Source organism: Wyeomyia smithii, chromosome 3, assembly GCF_029784165.1.
Source record: "Wyeomyia smithii strain HCP4-BCI-WySm-NY-G18 chromosome 3, ASM2978416v1, whole genome shotgun sequence".
NCBI classification, from domain to species: Eukaryota; Metazoa; Arthropoda; class Insecta; order Diptera; family Culicidae; genus Wyeomyia; species Wyeomyia smithii.
The window spans coordinates 243,507,366-243,534,786 of NC_073696.1; the positions used below are offsets into that span (position 1 = coordinate 243,507,366).

Sequence of the window (27,421 nt, forward strand, 5' to 3'; positions counted from 1 at the left end):
CGTCTTGCCAGTGAGACATACACGGTCCTTCTCTCCAGACACCACACCAACGGTTCGGTGGTTTGAAAAAGCAGAAAACGGTCGGTTCCCTATCTCGCAGCCAACACCAGAAGGAACGGACAAGAAGCAAAAAAAATCATCAAACGCCTCACAGCAGCACACTTCTTCACGGTCGCTTATTCGCTCTCCGCGAACTCCGCCGTTTTCGCTCATCACTAGCTGATCCGCGTGAGGTGCAGCAGGGGCTGGTAGTGTGCTCCGGTCCGATATTAGTTTTATTGTGTATTTCGTTACTGTTGATTGTACACACGCGTACCGCAGCAGCAGCAGCAGCAGTGACCGCGGCGGCAAAAGCAGTAGGCGAAGTAGCCTTAGTGTACACACGGAGAGCGCCGCGAACGGAGTTTTCGAACTCGCGACGAACGACGATCGTACAAACGCAAAAAAAAAATAACCGTACGAAGCTGAAAAAATATCGATCGCAGGAGGCACTTAAGTTCAGAAAAACACAAAAAAAAACAAACATCCATCGCCAGTGTCGCCAATCGTTTCCGGCCGATAGCGAATGCAATCCCGTTGATAACTGAAGAGCTTTTGTGTCACATGGCAGAAAATCCAGTGCACAACCGTAATCAGTAATAGTGTGTGGAGGCGTACAGAATCTGTGAACAAGTGAATCCCGTGAAGCCACCGAACGGGAACAGTGAATGTAGTAACAGAAGAAGAGTAGAAGCCGTTTTTTCGAATATTAGCAAAAATAAAATTAAGATTGTGGATAACCCTCTGCCTCACAAGTGTTGACGTCCCGGCTGGAGCTACCTACAGCATTGCTTTGGGGTCGAGCAAAAATAAAAGGCAAGTGCTCCAAAATCGCCTTCCAAAACATGCAGCCAGGGAAATGCAGAGCAGGGATTGAGTGAAAACTATTTTGTGATTATTTTTTCTGTTCAGTGGGTGCTGGTGTGTGTTTTCTTCGCATCAAAAAAAAACGGTGCAAGGACGAGTTTGTAGTCACCCGTAGTCACACCGGAGGGATCGAGCTATTTGGCAGAGGTGAGTTTTGTTTATGTTAGCGAAAGTCTAGTAGAAATTGAGGGGTTGCAGGTGTGGCATACACTTGCAACAAGTTTCAGGGAAAGTTATCAATTTCAAATGGAAGGTGTGTCCCTGGAAAAAGCAGCTCAATCTAGTCGTGGTCTTGAATACCAACAGGGATGAAAAGAGTGCTTTACGAACTAATTTCATTTTTGTCAAATGACTTACATTTTAAGTTTAGTAAAGCGGGCAACGTATGCAGTTTGCGAGGATGCGAAAATGAACGGGAATAGAAGGTGTGACTTTTAGGCTTAGAACAAATTTTCCCTCGTCCAGACGGGACACGAACCCGCAATCTCCGTTGTCTCCGGCAAGGTGTTTTGGCCAATTAAACTACTGGGAAAGGTATAACTAGTTCTAAACCAAAGTCGAATCACCCTCTACTATTGTGTTCCCGTCTGGACGCATTGCCCGCTTTACTAAACTTAAAATGAAAAGAGTGACTTCGGCAAAATGGTTTTCTCAATACTGTTTTGGTACATGCACAAAAGTAGCAGTTCATACTATTATATCAAATGTTACATTTTTGATTCTGTTGCGCAAAATTTATTATTCTAAAGATTCTATCTTTGACACTCATCTTTCTACAGCAAGATGGTAGTAGGATCAAAGGTATGAAATTTTACCATGGTGAAACATTAGAATAAACCATTAAAGTTTTCCAATACAAATATGCTAAATTGTTTAAGTACCACAAATTTAATACATGACAATAAATTCAGTCAGTAGGCTTTATTATAAACATCATATAAGCTGAGTCTGTTAAGAATACATTCAATTCAAAATTCGGGAATGTTTTCATTCAAGCTTATCGATGTGAAAAATATAAAAGAATCAAAATTCTCATATTTTGAAAAGCTAGTATAATACGTATATTCGAAGCCCTGAAAAAGTTAGGTCACAAGGTTGGTAGAAAATGTGAATTAGTCTGTGCAAACAAAAATGTTGAAAAGTAGAGCAATAAACAGTGGATATAAATGAAACAACATGAATGTAAAGTAAAATTTAAGTATAATTCGGTATCATTTTTTTTATTTTCCTCAAATAGTCGAAATATATTTTAGTAAAATTTCAATGCTTTTGCAATCATTGTCACTCAAAATGTGTATATTTTGCACATCCTTTTCTTGCTTCAGAATATCATTCGGAATTCATTGTCTAGAATAACATCTTGTCAGATTCCACCCAAGCCAAACAAAATTATACTTTAACTGTAAAATAATTGCAAATATCAATATTTTCTAGAAAAATGACTTCAACTTTCAATTCAGATATTCTTAATAAACGTCATGTGATGCTCTTCATTAGGTTATGATTTGTTGAGATAAAATAAGATAATGTGGTCTATGCCAGAATGTAACCTTTGCGGAAAAATGATAAAAAAATTAAATTGGCGCTATTATTACTTACATTAAGTACTACTCGGGAAAACTAGAATATTACTGAAAATTTTGCATATTTTTCCGACACAATTTCTTCGAATAATACAAATGAAATTTAAAAAACATCGGTACAAAACATCCGGCATGTGTAAAATACTTCAAAAAAATATGCAAATAAGATTTTGCTTGTGGAAAAACGTAACTTGTGTCTCGAGGAACTAAAATAGATCAAATTCCGAATAAGCATTTAAAACCAGAGCTTCGCTTTTTTGTCCAAACTTAGGTAACCAAAACATACTGGCTTTAGCGATGTTGATTTCGAACCAAAAATCACATTATTTTTCTACATTGGGAGCAAACCCAAAATATCCTAGGATTAACGCAAGTGTATCAGACATTCTTAGTACTTGTGTCATACAATGTCTGAAAATTATAACCGTTTACTCTTTAAAGTCTCTTTTATGGATTGCTTTCAACCAAACTTAATCCATTATGGACCGAAACAGATCCCGATTTTATTTCAACGTGATTTTGATGATACGAGCTTGTATTGTTCTAATCAACAAAAAAAGAAATAATTTTTTTTTGACTCCACAACCGAGCTTTTAACTGGTTGTGAGCCCAAGCGGGGAAAAACATGCTTGCAGAACTTTGATCAATGGTACAAAAACAATAACATCTGTTAGCTACTAGAATATATTATCATCAATAGTTTTTATTTTTTAAGCTTTAAAATAATAATTAAGAATAGTGTTTTTGAACACATTTACGCGAAACGCTCCTTTCCCTACGGAATAGAAGGAGACGGGTGCCCGATAGGTTTTTTTGTTCCCAACATCTCCAGCTATTATATATAGAATACGGAACATGTTTATCACATCACAGTTAAGGTAAAAAAAAATCCTATAGTATTATTCGATGAATTGAACACCTGGTCCATAATGGGTTAATGTGTTCATAGTGATGAGCTGCACAAAATTTCCTTCTTACGAGTATTTTTTCAACATTTTTAACTAAAAGAAAACACAAAAGCGAACTAAAAGTTCAAAAACTCCACTAGCAAAGTACAACTCTTCAATTGCTGGCGTGTTTGAGGCTATCGCAGAATTTTTAAGCACAAAAACCTGATTTGACACTTGACAAGAACCTTTTTTTATTTACGATATTTTCTTCAAGTTTTAGAAAGATACTAAAAAATTAACTGTTCTCTTGTTAAATGAAATACCACACCTAAGTCATACTTGTTAACACTGAAATTCATAAATTCATGTTTGCTATTGATTGTTTTTGAAATTTGCGGGTATTTTTTACATTGTTCCAATTATATTTTTATGCAATCGAATGTGTAATTTATATTTTATGCTGGTGTTAATTTGGATAGAACTGCGAACAAAGCAGCTAAAATAGTTTAAAAAACATTCAAATATCCTTTGCTGGGGGTGTTGCACAAAAAAGTCTTCCGTTCCCAGAGGAAATGGAGAAAATGTTTGAATTTATTTTAACCTAATAACCTTTTGTAATATTTATTGAACAAAATAATATTAACACAGAAAAGCACACTGCTTTTACCTGGATATACAGTCCCTCTACAATTATGACCAGTGCTGATAAGTCATTTTCCCCATCAAAATTCTTCGAAAATTACAGCCAATCATTTTCAATTTTCACTTCCAATGATTGCAGCACTCTTTCAGATACACTAGATTTTCGACCTAGCAACGTGCTGTTATACACAGATGAAATAGATCGCGCGCATCGTTCACGGTTACGGAATAAAATTTGACGACAAATCCAACCAAATGATCTTCACTTCAAAGCGAAAAAGAAAAACAAACTGTCCACTCAACCAAAATGAACCTCACCGAAACACTTTTTCACTGACACTGACCGATGCCTTGACAATCTTCGTTAACTGATAAACTGATTTTGTTGTCTTGCTTCCATCTCATGGAATATAATGAGGTGTTTTGACAGTTCACTGCCATGCAAAAACGGAAAGGGAGAACTCTGAAAGGATTGTAAAAAAATAACGTTTATGGATGCTTTTTTCACATTCACTCAAGAGTGTCAACAAATATCAACCCTGGCTATGAGTCAGTCAACGTGTTGTCTGAATGTTCAAAAATGGACATAAAATCGTAAAAATGATCAACTACGAATGTTTTACTATCTATCTCTGTGTTCTGATGTGTACTTTGCGGGTAAATCGGTTGGGAAGAAAAATATCACTTACATAGCAAAAGACACAATTATGGGTCACTTTTAGCATTCAAAATCATTTAGTCTATAAAATCGTCAAAATTCATAATGCAAGTTAATTTATTGCTGTAGAAGCTTGATAATAAGTTATTTCATTCAGTCTTGATTCACTTCTTGCACCGAGAAGAATTATAGTTTTTAGTGACATTTTCAACTTTAAATTATTTTAATCGTATAAATGAGGTTACAAGTGAGTTACAAAAATACCACTGCTCATGCAAATTGTTCAGTTTCGTGAGAATAGACGTATTTGCGTCAAAGTGACCCACAACTGTAGCTGACCCATAACTGTGGAGGCACTGTACATAACAAGATATTTTTCAACAATGAAGAGACACTTTCCAAAATGATGGCTGGCAAAGGATCAGTAGAAACTTTTGTTTGAAATCCAAAATCCAAATTCATCTTTTTTGTGTCTATCAGACAATATTGACTTCTATAATTCGTAAAATCCTGCTTTTTATACGCAATAATGACTTTATCCTCATGTAACGAACCTTGCTAACATCACCATTTTGACAGCTCTGTTTACACGCTCGTAAAAAAGCACCAAACTGAGATCAATTTATTTAGTTTACAGCAATAGTGGAACATTCAAATACTTACTATTTTTGTCGATTTTTTGGGTATGATAATGCTCCCTTTCCAGGCAAAATCTTCCGAAGCAAACCTATCACGACGCTACAGCGTGTCCCCGCATTACGCTCTCTCTCTCTCTGTCGATCACTCAATTCCAGTGTTTTGCAGAAAATGTCAATTTCCATCATGATTGACATATCAAGTTCGAGCCGAGTCGTATCAATTGCAGGCCACGGTGTGTCTCTTGGTGCAAGCATAGACGAAAATAAAAACAAAAGAAAGAAAGTGCAAACTGTTCGAGCGATAGGGGAGTGCGACAACAAAACCGTGGGGTAAAAAAATGGCACTCGCAGCAATCAGTGAAAACGGTCCAATGTTGAGAGCAAGTAAGCAAAAAAAAACCTCGAACGACGACAAATGCCACTGCGAGGGGCCCAATGAGGCTAGGTTACTGTAATGTCAAGAAGCCCGGCAAAAATTGCATCGCAAACACTAGCTGGCTGCTTAGCAGCTAGGGTCGAGCTAATCTAAACCGAACCGTGGGTTGCGATCGATGATGGATGGCTTCTGCCGACGTCGGAACAAGGGATGTTGGAGCGCACATATGTCGCTTTTACTGCCGCTTTAATTGCACAAACAAACGATCGTGTATTATAGCAACAAGCAGGCGGCTAATCGCTGATATTGCGCTAAAAAAGATGAATGTGTAGTGTTTTGCACAAACAGAGCTGTCAAATTGGAAGTTTATCAGCGCGGTGCACGGGAAAACAAGCCAACAGAGCAGTTTATAATACTTGTTGTATTAGTTGTCAATCGGTCCCCGGATCTTGTTTAACGCCGACGACGTCCCTGCGTCCTACCGCGCTATCGCGCACCGCTTGCCCACAGAGAGTGACATATTTGTTTCAGCAGTGGCGGCGTTTTTTTTTTTTCATATTCATTTTTTTCCTCGCTGCGCTACACGGCGATAACCGCTGACGCCTCTTTTCAGCTAAAGGGCATCTCTTCAGTAACGACTTATCATGTCCGATTCTTTCCGACTGAATGGCAAAATAAAAATTAAACTAGGTTCAGCGATTACCACGCGTCCCGAGCTCGCCAAACCGCGCGACGGTGACAGTTCTGCTGCTCGCTGGACCGCGACACTGTGCACTGGGGCCGACCGGGTTCAACGAGACGGTTATCTCGCGTGTTCGCCAGTAACAGCCCGACGACAGACCGAACAAAGCGGCTGTTTGTTTCGCGGCACTTCGATTTGCCGCAATATCGCCGCTGCCGATCTAGATCAAGAGAGCTGACGCGCTCCGAGTGCCGGAAATCAATCAAATCAAGCGCGCCGAGTGGACAGCGCCCTGCTTCAGCTCAACAGCCACAGGGCTAATGTGCGATCTCAATGACACTTGAGCTAGATACGATCAGTACCGTCGGTACCGTCAATCAATATTGTCATTGTCCACCCATATCCTGCAAGCTAGCCAGCCATAATTAAAGAGCACCAGCAATCATTCGCAACACTCGCGCCACGACCTTGTCTTGCCACCAATTAGTATGTGTTACTTTCGCGAACCACGGGCACATGGCCACACTACTGAGATTGGTTGTAGGAGGAGGTGCGACACTCCAAAAAAATACGGCAAAATTGAATTACACCTCTAAGCTCAAGTGACAGCGCTTCCAGGCCGTTTGTGTGCGGGCGATCGTTATTTGACAGTGTACTTTGACAGTTCAGGCGTATGCTCGCGTGCGCTGCCAGCCACCACATCGCGTCTGATGGTGCTCGGATCAAATCCCACTTGAACCGGTTGATGAACGGGCTCAAGTGGCACCCGCCTGCCGACGAGAGTCACGACATCTTCCTGGCTCAAGAGCGGACTTACCTTCTACATCTTGGGTCACCGCATGTATGAGTACCCGCACCGGTGCACCACCCTCTACCGGAGCACTCGTGCGTGAGATGATGATGTGACAGGAATATCATCCATTGGCCACAAACAGAGCAACAGTGCGAGGGAAAAAATGATGTAATGTTTTGATTTGTCACCAAATGTGTGTCTCATTGTGTTTATTTATTCGTCGTGGTTTTAGATACTTCGACCCTCGCAGTCGCGTCGTTCTCGGCGATTTTGTCAGGCCAGAATGCGACAACGCAGGCATTCCCGTTTGATTTGTTATTGTTATTACTGCTGATTTGTTATTGTTAGGGAGTTTCTCTACGTTCCGTTCCTGTCCGAATGTCTATTCGTTTCTAGCAAAGCCGATCTGTCAAGTCCGGGATCGGGAAGTGGAAAATGTGTAATGTCATTTTGGGCCGTTTGCTTACTTGTTTGATGAAAACGATGATTCGTCGAGGTGTATTAAATGGTTCGGTTGTTCTTCGCCCCGGAACGGGTTTAGCAATCGTCGCCGGTAAGAAAAATGTCCATCCGTCACGTTACTAGCCTGAACTACTGAACCCAGCAAGCTGAACGTATTTTTTCCTATGTCATCCAGCTTCCATCTGTTTCTGGGAATCGATTCCGAAGAGACATCGATCGACACGTATCAGGAATGGGACACAAAATATGACTTGTCATTGTAGCCGGCCAAAAGAAGCGCGATGACATTTAATGAAATATCAACCGTCATTAGAAACGTGTTCAAGTGTTTCCCACCACCGTCGCCGTCAGAAGATCGAAGATCCAGCGCAGACCTCCGCCGAAGTTTTACGACAAAAAAAAAGTCAGACGCTTGATCCGAAAATCTGTCGCTCAGCGCTCAGTTTCTTTGTAGGCTACCTTGTTGCTGCTGTTGCTTCTTTTACGATCGTGCCGTGCCGCATTTGGGTAAACTGTGAAATAAAATCAAACGAAACCACCGTGTTTTCGTGGTGGGCAATGCCTTTACCTCACGGGGCCAGACTGGGTGTCAGATGACACCCGCGGAAGCGAGACGACCTTGAGCCGAACGTTTCCGTCATTGCGTCGCGAACGCGTAATTAAGACAGAGCCAGCAGCAGCAGTGATTCACAAATTCCCATTAAATTGACATAAAACGACGAATAATCTGTCAATCGCGTTTGGTGCAGCAATCTCGATCTGGATTTTTGGGATTTCAGGTTGAAACGGGTCACTTAATCTGTACTGAACGAACGCTTTCCTCGACCTCATCATCGTACAGGACTCACCTCCTCAGAGTTGGGCAAAAAAAATCTTCGCCAGGGTAGCGCAAATGACGACCCGAAAAGCTGAGAATGTCGTTTTATTTTTAAGCCTTTTTATGACAGTTCTTCCATCCATTGTACATCGGGGGAAAAAACAGACGATTCATCATGAGAGTGGAGTCTGCTGCTGCACGGTCGGAAGATTCTCGCGGGATTGGTGTCCAATCATGAAAGGACGGCGAAGGAAGAAAAATAAATGATTATAACAAAACGTCGGAATTTTTAATTTATAACACACACCCCCCGCCGTTCATCCGCGGCCACTGTGTGTATGTGTGTGACACTCTCGTCTCCCGGTGTACCCGAAATGCGAGAGCGCGCAAGTTCCCAGCTTCTGGGCCAACTCGGTGTCGTTCGGTAGAATAAAGAACAATGCTTAATTCCTGTGCGACTTGTTCTTGGAGGCTCCGGCGGCTGTTGAGACCATAAAAAGTGATTTTTATTTCTTTATGGTTGCGGTCTTTCCCGTGCGACAATCCGATCCTCCGAAGAGACAAAGTTGCGTGACAAAAAAAGAGAAGCCCGAACTGACGGGCAAAGAAAGTGACCGGCCGAAAATCGGCAATCGTCTAAATTGCTACGACAATATAACTTTTCTCGGTCGGTCGCGGTCAAGGGGCGAATCACCGCCGCAAGCGAGAATAATCAAGAATTGAAAGGAAAAAAAACGAAATCATCATCAATTTATTACACATAATAAGCAATTTTTATTTTATTATTTTCGGTGAAGTCCGTGCACATTTTTTTATGGAAGGAAGTGAAATTTTTCCAAAGCAATCAAACTTCTCCGGGCGCCATTTTTTCCGGCAAGATGGCTGTCGAAGCGACGACAAACGGGGGGCCACTGGGGAGACAACAACAGCAATCCGTTGCTTATCGTTTGATCTCGTAGGTCTTGGAATTGACAAGTTCAACAATTAATCTTCTGCGTGGGAACGGGTTCTCTTTTTACCACCAGCTCCAGGGTGGGGATTGTCACGCTCCGTGTTCGGCCATGTTCGCGAGCACGACCCGCGTAAGAACCCGAAAGATAGACGACCTAAGAAACACCATCAAGTGAAAAGACACACGAAAACTTCGAGCGTCTCTTGATTAGTTGTCCGGTTACGGCGATTAGACAATTTATCAAATAATTAAGAGTGGGCCATCTAGACGGTTCTGAACACCGGTGACGATGGTCACGACATGGAGGCGAACTAAACGGGGTACAAAACGGCTGAAACATCATCGCGCCTAGGCTAGGGAACCGAGATACCTCTTTTCGATTCGATATCCGTCTAATATTTTGACACTGCCAAGGCTAAGAGCCGGCTCAGTGACATCAGAAAGCGCTCAATCTTCCGCATTTCCTTGTGATGGAGTTAGCTAGAGGAGGTGGTGGACCGCACCGACGGCGTGACTAACACTGATTGGCGACAAGATCTTCCTAGATCACCACCGTCACACGAGTATGCGGTTTATTAAATTAACTCCATAATGGTACGCTTCATCAATCTCGTATTAATCAACCGTCAGCCCAGACGGGCGGCTCACTAGTCAACCATACCGAAATCGCATCGAACGACATCGTGATCGAGATGTGTGGAGAAAGACGGGCAATGGAAAATGCACAACACAAAGGCAACCCAGAAGGAAAATTGCCTTCGCCTTCGCCAACACGCCAAATTGAATTTCCTCAATTGATTTTAACAGTGGTAGCCACTGCAACTACGACGACACGGTCACATTTTAATCATTTCATGACTTAATCAACCGGGACGAATGGGAAAACGACGCTGTCAAAGTGACACAACCATCATCGGGCTGGCGCGGTCCCTTTCTAACGCTGGTTATTTGTTGTCAGACTATTGCACCGACTTGACGTTCGCATCAATATCCTATTAATTATATTTTTACCTCACCTCTATCGTCCCGTTTCGCCGGCCGCTAGGTCGATGGGATTGCCGGTCGGACATTGTTTGATTACACCTCTGAAAGCGGCTCATCTACTATATAAAAATGGAATTCCGTAACGTTTGATCTTATTGATGTTATTGCTTCCGTCTCAGTGGTGTACTGTCACCACCATCATTCGAAATCGTTCTAAATCAAAAAAATAAGCGGTGACATGTGGGTTTTTTACATGAAAATATTTGTTAACGTTCAGGAAAGACATTTGGGGAAAAATAAAAAGTATCTGATTACTAAAACTTGAGATTTTATTCACAAAACTACGTAAAACAAGCAAAAATATGACTTTTTATGCTGAATTTGCCTCTAAATCAAAATTTAAAGCGATGACATGTGATTTTTTTTACATTAAAATGTTTGTTAACGTTCAGGAAAGACATGTGAGGAAAAATATTAAGTATCTGATTACTAAAACTTGATATTTTATTCCCAAAACTACGTAAAACTTGCAAAATCATGACTTTTTATGCTGAATTTGCCTCTAAATTTAATTTCAAAGCGATGACATTTGATTATTTTTTCATTAAAATGTTTGTTAACGTTCAGGAAAGACATGTGAGGGAAAATAATTAGTATCTGATTACTAAAACTTGAGATATTATTCACAAAACTACGTGAAACATGCAAATTTATGACTTTTTATGCTGAACTCGCCTCTAAATTAACATTTAAAGCGATGACATGTGATTCGTTATCGATATTGTTTTTAGCACATTTTGCATGTTGTAGGATGAGTACAACGGTACACCGTGCCCCAGAGCTGAGTCGAAAAAAATTCCAGTTCGAAAAGATTCTCGACCTGATCGGGGATCGAACCCGATATCACAACCGTGTGGGAGACAATCGACATCGCTAACCACAGAGCCACGAGGACCATATACAGCATACAGAATACAGAAAAACAACTGAAAATACTTTTTTTTTAATTTATACGTATTATACGTATACATGCAAAATCTTGACTTTTTATGCGCAATCAAAATTCAATTATTTGTGTTTTTTTTTTTTCAATACAATGTTCGTTGTTCTGTCACCATTTACATTTTTTTTTGCAGAATAATCCATGTCTCAAGCATAAACATTTTACATATCTGATGTTTTCGTAGTTTTGTGAATAGTTACATATTACGGCATTCGATTTACTTTTGTACTTTTGAATTTGAATTTGATTTTTATTAGAGAGCTTTTAACCAGAAGGTCATTCAGCTCTTAACCTTTGGCGTCGTACACAAATTACGTAACGCTGATGATCTAGATTTCAGACTCCCTTCCCCCCTATGTAACGATAGGTAACGTTCGACATGACTCCCCCCCTAAAATTACGCAACGCTGATCAAATTTTCAACTTCGAGCAAACATCACAGTTACGTAACTGTCTCTACTACCCCCCGTCCCCCCTACGTAACAATAAGTAATGCAGACTCAACCCCCCTCCTCCCCTTCATGCGTTACGTAATTTGTGTAAGACGCCTTACTGTTTTACTTTTTCTACGTTAATCCAAACTAGAACTCTTGGGACATTTAGCTGGAGGAAAGGTTAAGATTCTTTGGTTTGAATATCGATAAAGAGGCAGCTTAAGCATTAAAAATCTTTTATTTTCTTATTTTCTACGAAGTTTTGTGGATTAAAAAAAGGCGACTTCCGGTTTCAGGAAAATAACCTAAAGTGATATTTGGCCAACAATTCCAATACTTCCGAAAGTGGAACTCCATACGTCGTTTTATAGCGATGACACGTGTTTTTTTTTTTTTTTTCATTAAAATGTTTGTTAACGTTCAGAAAAGAGATCTGAAGAAAAATAACAAGTATCTGATCACTAAATTTGAGATATTATTCACAAAACTACGTGAAACATGCAAATTTATGACTTCTAAAATGATATTTGGCCAACAATTTCAATACTTTCGAAAGTTGAACTCCATACGTCATTTTTAAATCCAAAATGGTGACTTCCAGTTTCTGTAAATCAGCCCAAAATCACAAAAAAAAACAATCCAATACGGGTATTTCCGTTCTGTGCGTTCTCAGAATATTTAAGTACTTAAAGTGATGATGGAAGTATAAGATGTAAATTATATTTTTGAAGTGAGTTGAGCTAATGCAGCAATGAAATATAAAAAAATACTATCTTTGACACCTTTGATCCCGAGCATCGCCGGGAACGTTCAACTAGTTTGTCATAAAACAGAACCGGCTCGTAACTCATTTTTTCCTCCTTCCTTGCTCTATCGCGTTCGTCGTCGCGAGACAACCGCCTTCGCCTGCGCTCTTCGGAATCGGATTAAGTCAACACCGATTGGAATCGTTTAGTCCAGTTAGCAGACCGCGATAGACGGGGGGACATTTTTTTGTGAAGGTGATTTATTCCTTCTGGTTCTCTGTTCTTCCGAGAAGCAATCAGAAAAAAATTGCAGTCGCAGCCTGTTGGTGAAACCGAAAGTCATCAGCCGAATAAACGGACGGACATCCGATCGCGACGCCGCCGATGGCTGATCCCGTGAGTTGGGCCGTAAAAATGCACTAAATCGATCGAGTTTTACTGTCGTTCGGTTGCACGTTTTTTTCTCATGAAGGTCCTCTTAGTCTCCGCGGATGTCTGGGAAACACGAACCCGGGTTAATTGCGGTCTGCTGGTGGACTTGATTAGTATTCTCCGGAATCTTCGTTTAATGTCTCCTGGCTGTCTGTTGGGAACTTACTTGGTTGGCTAACAAATTTTACAGCTTTTTTGATACTCGGATATGTGAGATATTCGCAAAATCTTGTATCTTGTCATATCATCGTCCTCGGTTACCAATATTCCAAGTAACATCAACTCTATAAAACTCCTCACCATCGTTTATCGGCGTACTCGAAAAATTACCGAATAGCAATTCACTTTTTGCCATAGAACTCATTACCAAACCTGCTAGCTAGAAGGAAGCGCCTGGTACGCAGACTTTTTGAAGCATTCTTACCCGCAGTCTCCTCCACCTGGAAGTGTCCGGATGGCAGCAATTGACTCCATCCAGCAACGCGTCATATGCGCAATAGCGATCGCACCGTCAGTGACGCCAGTGAGCCCGCGAATAATTCACGCATTTTTCACAGAATCATCGGGGTCCAAGCACACGCCATCGAGAACAGAAAAAAGGCAACAACAGATGTTGCAATCGAGTGGATGATGATGCGGTCAATCTGCCGCCGTTCCGGCGATGACGACGATGATGGAGCGGGTTGACGATCTGCAAAAATAGACGGCAACACGAAAAACAAGCGGTGAGAAACGGTACAGAACCAAAAAATAAGCAAACTACAGCAAATTGATCCCCAAACAGTCGATCGCTAATGACAAATGATTGATTTGTCCCTCAGCGGACTGCCGATTGCTGACCACACGCGCACGCAGGTTGGGCCAGAGTTCGTCTGCGCGTTCACGAGATGAGTATCATTCGGCAACGGCGCAAGTGAAGCAATGACTATTTAAATTAATTAGGCTTCACATTTGGCAAAGTACACTTTGGGTTGCCATACCGATCGCGCCCGGCTAATGTCACGCTCTCGGGTCGAAAATTACCGGCCATCAAATTTGACCGCGGTCTCATTCTTTGACCCGTTCGATCGATACACTACTGCTACTGACCGCTACTGTCAAATGTCACTGCCATTTGAAAGGATGGTAATCGAGTTTAATTAGCGAACCATTTGAAAGCCCCCCCACTTTAATTCCCATCCACACCAGTTCAACGCATCTTTCGCGATGCTATTATTAGACCCCCTCGACCAGCCGACCTTTTACGGCACCGATTTTATTTCATTTTGGAAAAGTACGCAAACTTGATGGACTTTTGGATGCGCCAGAAACGTTGGAAACATTAACAGTTATGGCACACAAAAGCTCACATCGAAAGTTGCGCGGATTGCAATTAGAAGGCGCGCACTAAGCAGCACACCGAAAAAAATATGGCGGTGAATGATAGATTTTTATAAATGAACGTAAATTACTGACGCGCTCGTGCGCCGCTGACACTCGCACGACGACGAAGAAGCGTCCGATTTTACTTACCAACATGCGGCGGCTTGATCGACGATCGGTACGCTTTTCCACACCATTTTATGGTTACTAATCGCAATCCGAACCGATTGGCCGGTAATCTCGTACCTCTGCCAACTGTTGCAAGTAAAATTTATCATTTATCTAATATGTGAAATTAGTTTTTCCCTTTTCCACACACTAACTCTCTCGGAAAAAGAGGTATCATATCAAAGCGAAGGCGTGTAAAAAGCGCACCAGAGCGCGGAAAAACCCCTCCCTTCGCAACGCAGACCGACAACAAAACGCAACCAGTAATCACGACATCTGTTATACTGGAAGCTATCCGCTTCATCTGTCTCAATTTCTTAGTTCCGACTGAACAATCTCAGCGCGCCAGTTAATCAGACGAGAAGCAGCCATACTTAATCGTAACTCATCGCCGAAGGCGATGCTTTCTTTGCTAATTGCTAGGTTAGGAGTTTCCTCCAAACGCAAGAGTGTAAACAAAACAATTTTCGGCTCACCCATCGCTTGTCACATCGGTGAACCGGGGGCCCTGGCGCCCCAACGGCGAAAATTAAAAGCCTTATTAAGCGTAAATTACTCATAATTGGAGCTCACTGTGGTAGACGGTTGGACTTTCGAAGCGGCTCGTAATTTCGTCACTCACCGACTTCTAGCCTTGCAACTTGACGTGATACCAGTAAATTTCTTCCAAAATTCATTTGTTTTTTTTTCCACACATTCGGTAAGTCTGATTAAACCAAACCAAATAATACCAGCGCATGAAGCGTCGCCTACCGTCTGATGCGACTCCACTGGTTGACGATGAGATGCGACGTGCGATGGATGCGCGCCGCCGCGAAGCGCTGTCAAATTGCAACGAAACGAGCGCGGCGCGAAAGCGCACGAGGGGCGCCCGCTCGCACAGTCATCATCGTCGTTGTTGGCGCAAAAGGTGCGATAGGGATGGGAAAGAATCGCTTTATAATGAGCTTGCATGTGAAGTGCTTTTTAATAAACTTAATACCTGTTTAGATTTTCTCCCCGTTTTGTTTCTCAACTTGTTTTTTTTTTGTTTTTTGGCACTATCTGTCTGGGCCGAAGTTTGGTCTGCCATAGAGGTTCCCGGAATTTACTGATTTTGCACGCAAACCTGTAAACGTGGAGTGGAAAATCGAAAGAGAAAGGAACCGAAAAACCAAGGGCAAATTTTCGACGATTGAATTAGCATATCAAAGAACGTTTTGTGGGGATACAGGAAGGGGCAGGTTCTAAGGGGTCTGTGTGTGGACAATTTGCATATCACTAATGAAGTGTGCAGGAATTGATTTTGACTGAGTGCGGCGGAGGAAAATTCATGCTCGTAAATTGACACATGCGGAGCAGCCAGGAAAAAAACAATCGCGTTTGTCATCGGTTCTAATAGTGGTCCCACGGCGAAGAAGAACAAAAACTACCGGAAATGAGTGGAAATAAATCTCATTTGCTACCCTGTATAGCGCGGCAGGACGGTGCCTAGCTTGTTTTTGGTGGGGTTAAGTACATCACATTAAGGCAATTATCCGTTGTCTGTTGTCTTTAAGGTGCTGCTGCCAGCAAGAAGAACAATCACCAGTAATTGTCTCTAATCTCGAAGGCAAAGTGAACCGAGACATCAGCCAGCGACACATCTGTTTTCTGTTTCCCAGCACTTTGGCTCTTTTGATGCTGCACAGGTTAGACGACGACGACATTTTTTACTCAGATTAGGGAGCAATCAAATTATACGTAATTTTCGTTTTTAAGACACAAATCAATGGTCTGCTGAGGTCTGGCTTTCGTCTCCTTACTGACTGAGCCATAAAACATAACCTCGAAAATTAAGATGAGCAGCACACATTCGAAGGAGATTATCACCGCTGGAAACCTCGGAAGAGAAGGAAACGAAGTATGATATGATTTATGAGAGAAGATGACACTTAATTAGAAGTCTGCGAGTGACCGCGTCGAGGCAGACCGCTCCGATTTGGCAGCTGTCAAGTGTCATCGTGCGCTCGGCACCAGCACAAAAGGTAAGCAAAATGGCGAACGAAACCCAATCCCGCCCGGTGATGCTATCGGTGTCAATGCTTGATTTATGTCGGCTTGCCCGCGAGGATTATTGGTCCCGAGCGCGACGGTCCGACAAAAAAAGCAAACGATCTATATTTTTAATAATTTTGTAGAAATTGGCAGAGAGATGGTGACAGGCCGAACCGCCGGTCGCCTTTATGACAGAGGCAGGCTAGACAGTTATCAAAAAAATTCATTCCTTTTATTTATTATTAGAAATCGTTTCTAGCGTTGGAGACGCTGCTAAACGACGGAATTTATCGTGTCGACGACATGACGACAGAGTAGCTGTCAAAATAAAAAAAAATGGCACAGAAGAAAACAGGAGACGTGGGAGGTGTCTAAAACTAATGAATTAAAGAGTTATATCTGCGGACTGAATTTCAATATTTATTTCCAAAAAATTTAGTAGAGTATAACGGAAACCGATAACTATTTCTTTGATTAAAGAGTTATATTTTTATGCTTTCTAGCATCGCACCCCTTCAGGTGAACGACGAAATGTTCCAGTTTAGTCTCCGCCACTACTGGTTTTGCACAAATAAAAAAAACAGCAAAGGATTTTATTTTCAAGCAAATCGATCTTCACACAGAATTCCTGCGTCAGTCGTGGTGATTTACGATCGCAGTGGGGAAACGAGGGGCACTGCAATGTCGCACAATCGTTAGCGGATTTGTGGAATTCAATTAAAAACCCATTGATATGATGATTGGACGCGCTTAGGAAAATGTTTATGAAAAGATTTCTGGTTTCCGTTTGATCATCAGCGTTTGACACTTTCTTACTTCTGGCATTCAGGCACAGAAGCGCGAAATCCACTTTTATTGATCGTTTCGTCTCTTCGTCTGTTCCTCCGTCTGTGGTCCGGTTGAACGCGCTCGGCAGAGAACAAGTTCGGTTTCGACAGCTCTACACAGCCTACGGGCCTACTAGAGCGAGCGTTGTTTTTGCTCTGATGCACAGAGGAAAGCAAAAGCCAGTGATTGATACTTTTTACTGCTTTTCCTGGTTCAGATTTCTTCGCTTGGGATTGGGCTTCTGTCCGTATCTGTGATAATCGAAGATCGCCACTCGGATGCCGCGAGTTCGCGGGAGCACAATGGCTGTCAAAACAGATCCAATTACAATAAATGTCAACTCGATAGAGGAAGAGAGAGCGCGTTGGGTCGATCTATTTCGTGATCTGTCAGTCCCAACTCCTACCGCACAGCACAAATCATAGCTGAAAGTCATTAGTGTAGAGCCCGGTTTATTTTTATTGCTTTATGACGATGAATTTTGAACTGTCCATCAATGCGCGTCACGAGTGACCATGACCGCTCCAACCGTTACGGTGGGAGGACAAAATGCAATGTGCTCGAGGCTCGATCAATCCATCGATCGATCAAAACCGCTTCACACACATACGAAACATGTACGCATGGGTTAGCACACAGTCTCTTACACTCTGCACGGATAATGAGCAAGCATGAAGTAATGATCCGCCGGCACTCGTTGGATGAAAAGAGTAAATAAAAATGCACAATCTACCTCCAGGAACTGGTTTCGCCGGGATGGTTCAACCCCGGAGCCTGATTTTTATGAGCTTCGAGAGCTTATGCTCTGCTTCGCTCATCGCTCGAGAGTGAGCAATAACAAATAATAATCATCATTCGGAATCTTTACCAAGCGGTTGGCCTGCTGCGATTTGCACGGTACGAAAAAGTTGCAATTCCAGCTCGTTCTGTCGTGCCCCTCGTTGCAACTTCGATGACAGCGACAACTCTGAATCCGTGTACCGCCGATCGCCTGCCATCCGGGGTTCAGATTCTCGAAGATCCATTCGCGCGTGTCACGCATGAGAACCACTGTCATTATACTGTGCGAGTGTCGAACTGGTTCCATAATTACAGACCATCAAACATTCCACTCAATACCGATGACATGCGACACATTGCCGCAGAAGAGGACTTGTCAACCTCGGCCATGCGCGATCATGCGCCGCTCGGCCATTACAAACGCGAAAAAGCAGTCACATCATTTTTATTAATAGCCACTCAATCAGCAGTGCCATTTTCTTGCGTACCTTCGGTACCAGTTCATGCTGCGAAGCCATTCCAGAACTTTGATCTTGCTTGCCGTCGAGCCTGCGTCGTCTTTATGCCCTGCGTCTGTAATATTGCGTTTGCCGCGGGGACGATCGAACCCGTGCAGAAGCGCAGCAGAACTTATCCACGGGGGAAAATGATTTACTTTTAAATGTCATTACACGTCGTCGAGGTTACTATTTGTTTATTTTCGCGCTCTGTCCCGTTCCATTTATACCGCGCACCGAGGTGAAATGTAATCTCGGAATAATTGAAAAGCACATTTGAACAGTGCCGATCGGGCCCCGAGCAGGAGGGTGGAACATAAAGTGAACAATTTGCAGTCGAATAGATGGAGTAATGATTAGTAAAAATATTAATCTAGTTTCATATCAACAGTAAAATGAATCTCCTGAAAACTTAATGACGCGAGCTCAAGATTAGAAAAGCAACTTTTACGAGCTTAAGCACTTTGATCGGGTTTCCACCGTTTAAACCCCGCAGCGAAAACACAACTGTCACTGGTCCTCGTCAAGTGCCAAGTTTCTCGGCTAATGACAACCGATGTTGCACCGAACTGCATCAGCTTCTTGGCACTTCTCTCTCTTTCGTTTACTCACGTGCACATACCGCTACTCCATCTACCTTCACGTTTGCGAACAAAATGTCAGATCGACAAACGAAACCCGAATGACAACGCTTTCCCCTCGCCCCCTACGCCCAGTACATGGCGGCGGTACCTCGCACTGTATTCATGATGTCAGCCTGGCAAATATGTGAAATTATCATCATCATTATCCGACCAGCCACAGCCCGACGGGAATCAACACCGACCGATCGCAGATATATCGTGAACTCAACAGTTTGTTGCATGCAAATTGCCACCCGCGCCGCCTCCTCCTCGGCCGCTTCAATTATTCGTTTGTCATATTTATCATTCCCACTTGGCTTCCTCTTTCTCCGCCTATTCAGCTGCAACATGCGAACAGAATGTGCGACAAATTCGATTTCATTCGACACTTCACTTTCAATTGAGGTGCAAACGTGCGAGAAGAATACGACAGTCATGCAGCCACCTTATTGTGACAGGTCGGTGATCTCTCCCAAAGTGTCATCCCCCTAGAAGCCTTCGGCTTACCCCTCGTAGCCAATGGCGCCGGTTGAAACTGCGCACGCCGGTGATAATAACCAAGATGCTAATAGTTATTAACTATGTGCGACTTTTCCCGGGATGATCGCAGTCGATGGCATTGTCTTCTGAGGCAAGATGATGGGGATCAGGCGGTGAGATGACGAGTGATACGCTGGGAAACAATAAAACCGATCTCACGTATGATGACGACGATGATGATGGTGCTGATCGCATCAGATTAAGGTATGTGGTGAATAAACGATGCTTGAACAATTAATAAAGGTGAACAGGCGCTAATCAGCGCTCGGCAAGTGGTGTAAGATGGCGGCAATTGACAGGTCACTGCTCTTGAACATCTCGGTGCGGCAGTTTTTCCGCTATTGCACGCTTGTGAAAGACTATTGCAAACACTAACATTTGACAGCTCCGCCCAGTGAGTGTGCCGTGTTTCCCCTGGCATCGTTTTCTAATCACCTTTTCGCAGCAGGCGAAAGAAAGCTCCGCTCGTGGTATCAAAACAAAGCACGCCACGATGATGTTTACTCACTCGCTTAAACGGGTTATAGAGCACACCGTATCCTTGCCGACGGGCAAATGCAATTATTTCTCATTACTTATTCGCCTTCTACAAACATCACGCTCATGCTGCTGCCGTTGCTTCCAGAAAGCACGAGACTCGGAAAAAGAGCTGCTGAGGCAGCCGCACGGTTGAAGAAAAAGGCCGATTTCGTGTGCCAGAGCCGCCTCTGATCGATTACACTCATTTTCGTTTTAATTTTACCACTCGAACCGACTCGGAACCAGCCAGCCAGTTAGCCACCCTAACGCGACAGGCAAAATCGAATAAATATTTAATATAATCTCATTTCTCTTCATTTACCTTTGCTTGCTTGCTCAGTCCCAACGGCAGCCGGGCTTGAAGCCTTAATAGTTTCATTCAATTAGATCCTTGCATTCGTTTGTCCGAATCCCGTGAGACGAACCCTTTTCGCTAGTTTAATTTACGGCATTCCCTGACAGTTATATCAATAGCCGCCAGGAATTCCGAGACCAGCTTACAAGATTTTAACCCCGGGAAAGACAAACGTTATCAATTATTTACAACTGCAACCGGAGCGACATCCAACGGCACTCAGCCGACTCAGCTGACAGCAACTACCGCCGTTTGCTTTGTTTACAACACCGAAGCGGAAGCCCGCCATAAACATAACCTCATTCTGTCCTATTTCTAATCCCGCTAGCGCACTCGCGTCGCATGCGATGAACTATTTTAAACAAACAGTCGCCGGTCGCAGCAAGAATGACAATCCATTTACTCCCGGGCTGAGGTCCGGGACATCTAAATCACATTAACGCTTCAATCAATCAAATTTCCGGCCGCATGAACCGTGGACGGATGGACGTGTGGCACCATCATCCCGTCGGTTTTTTTTTACCGGAGGAGAGGCGCTGTTTATTATTACTGAAAATATCAATTTAATTTGTCTTATCTTTATTGAACTGCTGGGCTAAACTGCCGCAGAAGTCACCATAAACAGAATCCATTTCCGTCTTCCTGGCCGCCGTGTTGATGAATGCATAAAGATTATAAGAGAAAAACCGATGACCGTTCGTGAAGAAAAGGGGAATAGATGACACTCTAAAATGTTTCGTTTACGGCTTGTTTCCTTTTCATAATTTCTTTTTAACCTGAAACGGTTCGAGCAGCGTTTCGCTGCCGCTTTCTTATCCATCAATCGTCAAGCGCTTGATTCCGAGCAATCAAGGTTTCAGAAAAACAAATTCAATCACTAGAGAGCAAACATGTGTTTGACGAGGACTGTTTCTACAACAGCAAATTCCATCTCATGTCAAAAAAAAACTTGAAAACAGCAAGTCACCCCTTATGGCACCAATATCCATTTCTTTAAACTAATCGGACTTTTCTCTTCTCTTCTCTCCTACAGAACACCGATTGATGCACCCTCCGCAATGACACCCACCGTCAAGCAGCTGTTACGCGGTTAATCCGCATCAACGTTCGGCAGAAAAGCAGCTAGCGACGACAGGGCAACGATTTTCCCCTTACAGGACACATTTTCCGATCGGCAATCATAGAGCAGCGCGAGGTCATCCGCCAAACATCGACCCAAATGGTTATGTCGCCAAGCAGACGACTATCATCGCCAGGAATTGCCACGCATCCAATGAATATGCATTTGAGCTCACTGCAACACTCCCAGCTGCAACTGTCCTCTCAAATGCATCAGAAGTTGGCCGCCGGACTGACGCCGAATCATATGAGTGGATTCTTCAAAAGTCCATCGACCTCTCCGAGCAGCGCCAATGCTAATATGAGCAATATTAACAACAACAATAACAACAACCACAGTAGTAACAAAAGTCAGAACAACAACAACAACAGTAGCAGTAGCAGTAACAATCACAGCACATCGAGCAACATGCCGTCGGCAACTGAACTGTCGACACATCCGTTAAATCGGCTCCAATCGATGCAACCGTTCGACTTCCGCAAACTGAGCGCAGCAGCCGCAGGACTAAGTGCATTCACGGCAGGACTACCGCCACCAAGGTTGAGTCCTGAAGCCGCGGCCGCACAGCACCACTTCAATCAGCAGCACGCTGCTGCCGCGGCGGCATATTCCCAGGCAACGGCGAAGCGCCGTGATTCGCAGGTTTCCGATTCATCACCAAGCTCGCGCGATCACGCAGCAGCGGCCGCCAATTTCATGAACCTGTCTATGGCCGGACATGGTTTACCATTTCCGATTCCTCCACCTCCGCCACCGACGTCGGTGACCATGTCACTGGCTAACTCGCTGAACCATTCGGCAGCCGCAATGGCTGCCGCCGTTTCCGGAAATCCTCTGGCGGCAAGTTTCGTGGCGCAATCGTTCCCCAATCTACTAGCGGCTTCTGCTGCCCGCGAGCAGGCTCGCAGCAAGTCACCGCTTTCCTCGCACCACAAGATGCAGCTAAAGATGGAAAAACCATCCGACAAATCCGACATGGAAAAGAATCACCACGGCAGTGGTGAGAACGTGTTAAACCTCAGCCGAGACTTGGCCGCTGCAGCCGCTGCCAATCAGCATTTGGCCCGGCAAGGATTGCCAGGTCATGTTAGCCGCATTGCTGCCGGTCTACCGCCCGGAGTTCATCTCAAAAAACCACAATCTCCCAACAAACGTCAGTGGGGAGCTTTGCCACCCAACCTGGGAACCCAATTCGTGAACCCTGCCACAGGCAAGAAACGAGTCCAGTGCAACGTCTGCTTCAAAACTTTTTGTGATAAGGGAGCTCTGAAAATCCACTTCTCCGCGGTGCATCTACGAGAAATGCACAAATGTACAGTCGAGGGTTGCAGCATGATGTTCAGTTCCAGACGTTCCCGCAATCGGCACAGCGCCAACCCAAACCCAAAACTGCACTCGCCCCACCTTCGCAGGAAAATCTCCCCACACGATGGACGCAGCGCCCAGCCACATCCAATCCTGTTGCCGTCCGCCGGTATGCCTCTACCGAACGGACTCAACCCGCTGCATCCATTTGCACCGTTCCCGTTCCCGGGTGACATGCGTCACCCCTCTCTTACCGCCCTCGAATTTAAGGCCAACATGGAAGCTAGTATGCACCGTCGCCTGCAAGAGCAGGAGAAACAGCGGGAAAATCAACGTCAATCGCTCAGTCCGGAGAACTATCGCTATCGAAGTCCTCTCGGTGACACTCCTGACAAGTATCTTTCCCCCGGACAACATTTAGGTGGTGGAAGCTCGGTCGGAAGTCATTTGGATGATGACGACGACGATGACGATGATCCCAATGGAATCGTTATCGATGGCAACGATGACGATGATGACATGCACGGCTTCGATATGTCACTTAGTTCGGAATCCGAAGACGTAAAATCCTATCGCCACTCGGGGACTCCAGAGCCGGAGTATGACGACGAACAGGAGAACCACAGGAGGAACGAAACAATGGGCAATGAAAACGAGCCGCAGGACTTCAGTATAGCGAAGTTGAAGACAGAAAAGCTGTCCACTTCCTCCGACGGAGATGAAATTGCAAGCAACGTTGACAGCAACGAGGATTCGTCGGTGCATGACTCTCAGGCCACACGGGACGAGATGAATGCCTTCCTCTCCATCAACAAACGCAAACGAAAGAGTATGAATCCGATCAAGTGTGCGATTCCGCAGGAACACTTATCCGCCGAGGGCGGTCACATGTCCGATGAGAACGAAGAGAAGGATGGTGAAGAAGAACAACCAGAGCCTTTGATTAAAAAAATCAAATTAGAATCCCAGCAGCAGAACGAAGCACTAGCACTGGTAAATGACAAACGTGAAGAATCGATTTCACCCAAACCGAACGGTGAGAGCAACCACGTAGAAGAAGAAGAAGAAACACCTGTGAAGATTAAGTCTGAACCTAGTGAACATCAATACGAGGCTGAAAACTTGTCACTCGATCTGTCGAAGAAACGCTCCACGCCGGATGTTAACGCCAACGAGAAGTTTACCAAATATTCGATCGACGTAAAGCCGGCGTCCGAGCTGCTGCAGAATCCGGTGCCACTCGTAAATCCGAAAAAGGAACACGAAACGGAACCGGAAGACCTAAGGAGACCAAGCTCAACCGACAGTAAAAAGAGCGCCGAAAGTTTGGACTCAGCAAACACCCTCAGACGGCTGGAGAATCTCTCTCACGGACCGCTGAATGAGATGATGATGCAACGTGGTGGCTTGCCACAGTTTCCTCCGCTAAGCTACCTCATGAATGCCGCTCCACCAAGTCCCGCCCGATCACGGAGTTCTTCGCCAGGAAGAACAGAAGATAACAGTCATCAGCAGGACGTTGATTCGGATGACAACGTAGACTACTGCGAGGAAGGCAACTGCTTCAGTGATCCCAATGTACCTCTTGACAAAGATAACCCAAAGAAATGTTCCGCCTGCGGACGGATGTTCCAGAATCACTTTGCCGTTAAGACTCACTATCAGAATGTGCACCTCAAGTTGCTGCACAAGTGCAATATCGATGGCTGTAACGCGGCCTTCCCTTCGAAACGCAGCCGTGACCGACATGCTTCAAATCTGAATCTACACCGGAAGTTGCTTTCCACTAGCTCCGACAGTAACGACACGGTACTCACCATGGACAAGCAGTTTTCCGGTTTCCCAGGACCTCTGCAAACTGAGTTCCTCGCTAGGCTGTATGCAGATTCGCAAAAGTTCCCCATGAACTTGGAAGCATTTAAAAACCACTTCCCGAATGCCGGTGCCTATGCAGATCACTTCTTGAATGGTGCCGGCCAACGATTTCCGCCAGCCGCAGCAAATCCATTTTTGTTTCCTCCCCTCGGAGGACTGGCCAGCTTTCCCGGATTATCCCAATTCTCCCATCTGCTGCCGCATCCGCTGAATGGATTATCGTCCCAGCTAGCGGGTGGCCGTATGTCCCGCTCGGATTCACCCATCTCGGCGTGCTCACCACCATCGAATATCAACATTCCATCCCCCATGTCACAACATCAGGATCACGACCAAGAGCGACACCATTCGGCGGCCGCTCTACTTAGCCACAACCGGTCACCGGCAGCCACCCCGGCCGAAGAAGCACACAAGAGCCAAAAGACGCCGGATACCCTGTCGTGACCAGCGCCGTCCCTTACATCGTTTGCAACCGAATCCACCATCTGGTAAATCCACCTTCAGTACACCAAGATTGCCGGTTTCCCCCCGTTTTCAACATTTTATGAGTTTTTTTCCCCCCTTCCATTCGGGGTCTCGCGGCAGACTAATCTAGTGTAGGCCTGGTTGAGTCACGGCAGCCTCGCTTAGGCACAAGTGCGCCAAGTAATGTTATCTCAGCAATGAAGCGTTTCGAGAAAAAAAAAACAACTTTGATAAAAACAGACAGATAATTCAATTTAAAAGCGATTGATGGGTATACACAAAGCGGAAGTCTCTCTTCTAAAGAAAAAATCGTGATCTCGTTTGACTCTCTTTTTATTATTTTGTAATTAAAATTTATCGTAAGTTAGGTTCTGCTTATCTGGTTATTCGAAAGTGGCCGTAATTATGGCGGAGAAAAGGGAAATAAAAAAAAACGACAAAAGCGTTAATAACAGAACTTAGCTACTTTTAGCGATAACGGCAAATTGTGGTTGAAATAATAAATCACACTTTACTAAAGTGCCCAGTGATATAACTTTAATTAAATGCTTTCGGACACTCGAAAAGTCTCCTACTGCAGATGCTGCGACTCGCAGTTTTTTTTTTCTCTCTCTCTCTCTCTCTCTCTCTTTCCTTTCGGTGCGTGGGAGAAGTGGGACAAAAATTGATTTCTTTTTTAATACGAGTAGAATTTTAGACGTTTTAGTAGCAAGCAAAAGTAATAATGATGAAACAAGTAGCTATGATAAGGCCGTAAGTGTAAGCTTCTCCAGTTCCTAAAACTCTGCTCCTAGTAAGCTGCTGTGTAATTTATTCGTGAAAGAAGAAACTTCCCAAAAAAAATAGAAAACAACCCTTAAGCAAAAGCAACTGATCAACGAAGAATGATATTGATTTTATTTAGAAACTAGTACCTTTTTTGTTTAATCATCGTAATTTAATCGCGCTGTCACCAACACCAAAATCTTCCACGAAAAAGAAAAAAACATGACTAGTGTAAGTGAAAGAGGTCAAACAAAGAGCAACAGCCGAAATCCTAGCGACCGAAGCAAGCTAATAATAGAAGAAATTTTTGCAACAGTGTTGCCCGAAACATTTGCGGGCAAACTTTCATTTTTGTGTACCTTTACTACTTGTAAACGACAAGCTACTCGTTTAATTTGCGAACACTGAATGGAAAAAACGCAAACGTAGCAAGACGATGCAGCAAAATCAATAAGAAATGTGCAATATTTTCGTCCTCTTTTGTGCTCTAGATAATTGAAAGTCTTTTAGGGTAATAATCATACGCATAGTTAAAATACTTTCACAATTCTAGTGATTAAGGAGAACAAAACAAAATAGTAGATTTAATCAGGCTAAGCAAAAAACGTAAACGATATGGAATATGTCTATACAGCATTTTACTCTCTAGGAAAAATGATCAACACAAAAAACAACACACACGAACAAACAAATATCTGTACATAGACTATACATACTGAGCTATAAAACCGTAGATAATTACAACAATTGATATTAATGGTTAAAAATAAAACTTCATTCAAAATGAAGGTATCGCATCACACATCACAAATTACAGTAATGTAAAATAGCGACAAGCAAGTTTACCTATACGAAAAAAAAAACAAGCAAACTTAAATATCAAAAATATCAATAACTACGAAAAGTAAAACAAATATCAGTAAGAAAACCCTCCCAAAAACCAGTTCCATAGGCGCTCACAAAATCGGCTATTTTCCTTCGATTAGTTTGTTTACATGTACCACACAAACACACATCGCACGTCATTGACCGACAAAAACGGCGCGCCGCACAAATGTCAAAACTTTTGCGATTTTTTCTATCAGTTTTTATGATAACAACAAAAATCACTTATATTTATTTTTAAAGGTTTACTCTCATGCTCGCGAGCTGCCGAGCGGAAAAAAACCCTCCCGAAAAAAAGTATGTGAAAATAAATTATTTTA

General features: G+C 43.5%; 1 protein-coding gene across 1 annotated transcript; it reads left to right on the plus strand.

Annotated features, from left to right (window-relative positions):
* LOC129730355 (zinc finger protein basonuclin-2) lies at nucleotides 1-27,421 on the plus strand. Its single transcript, XM_055689636.1, has 2 exons — nucleotides 1-1,053; nucleotides 21,720-27,421. Exon 2 carries the CDS (start codon nucleotides 21,906-21,908, stop codon nucleotides 25,428-25,430), a length of 3,525 nt encoding a protein of 1,174 aa, XP_055545611.1. The 5' UTR covers nucleotides 1-1,053; nucleotides 21,720-21,905; the 3' UTR covers nucleotides 25,431-27,421.

Excerpts from the sequence above, each read along its gene's own strand:
- LOC129730355 (XM_055689636.1), top strand. The coding sequence starts at position 21,906 with ATGGTTATGTCGCCAAGCAGACGACTATCATCGCCAGGAATTGCCACG.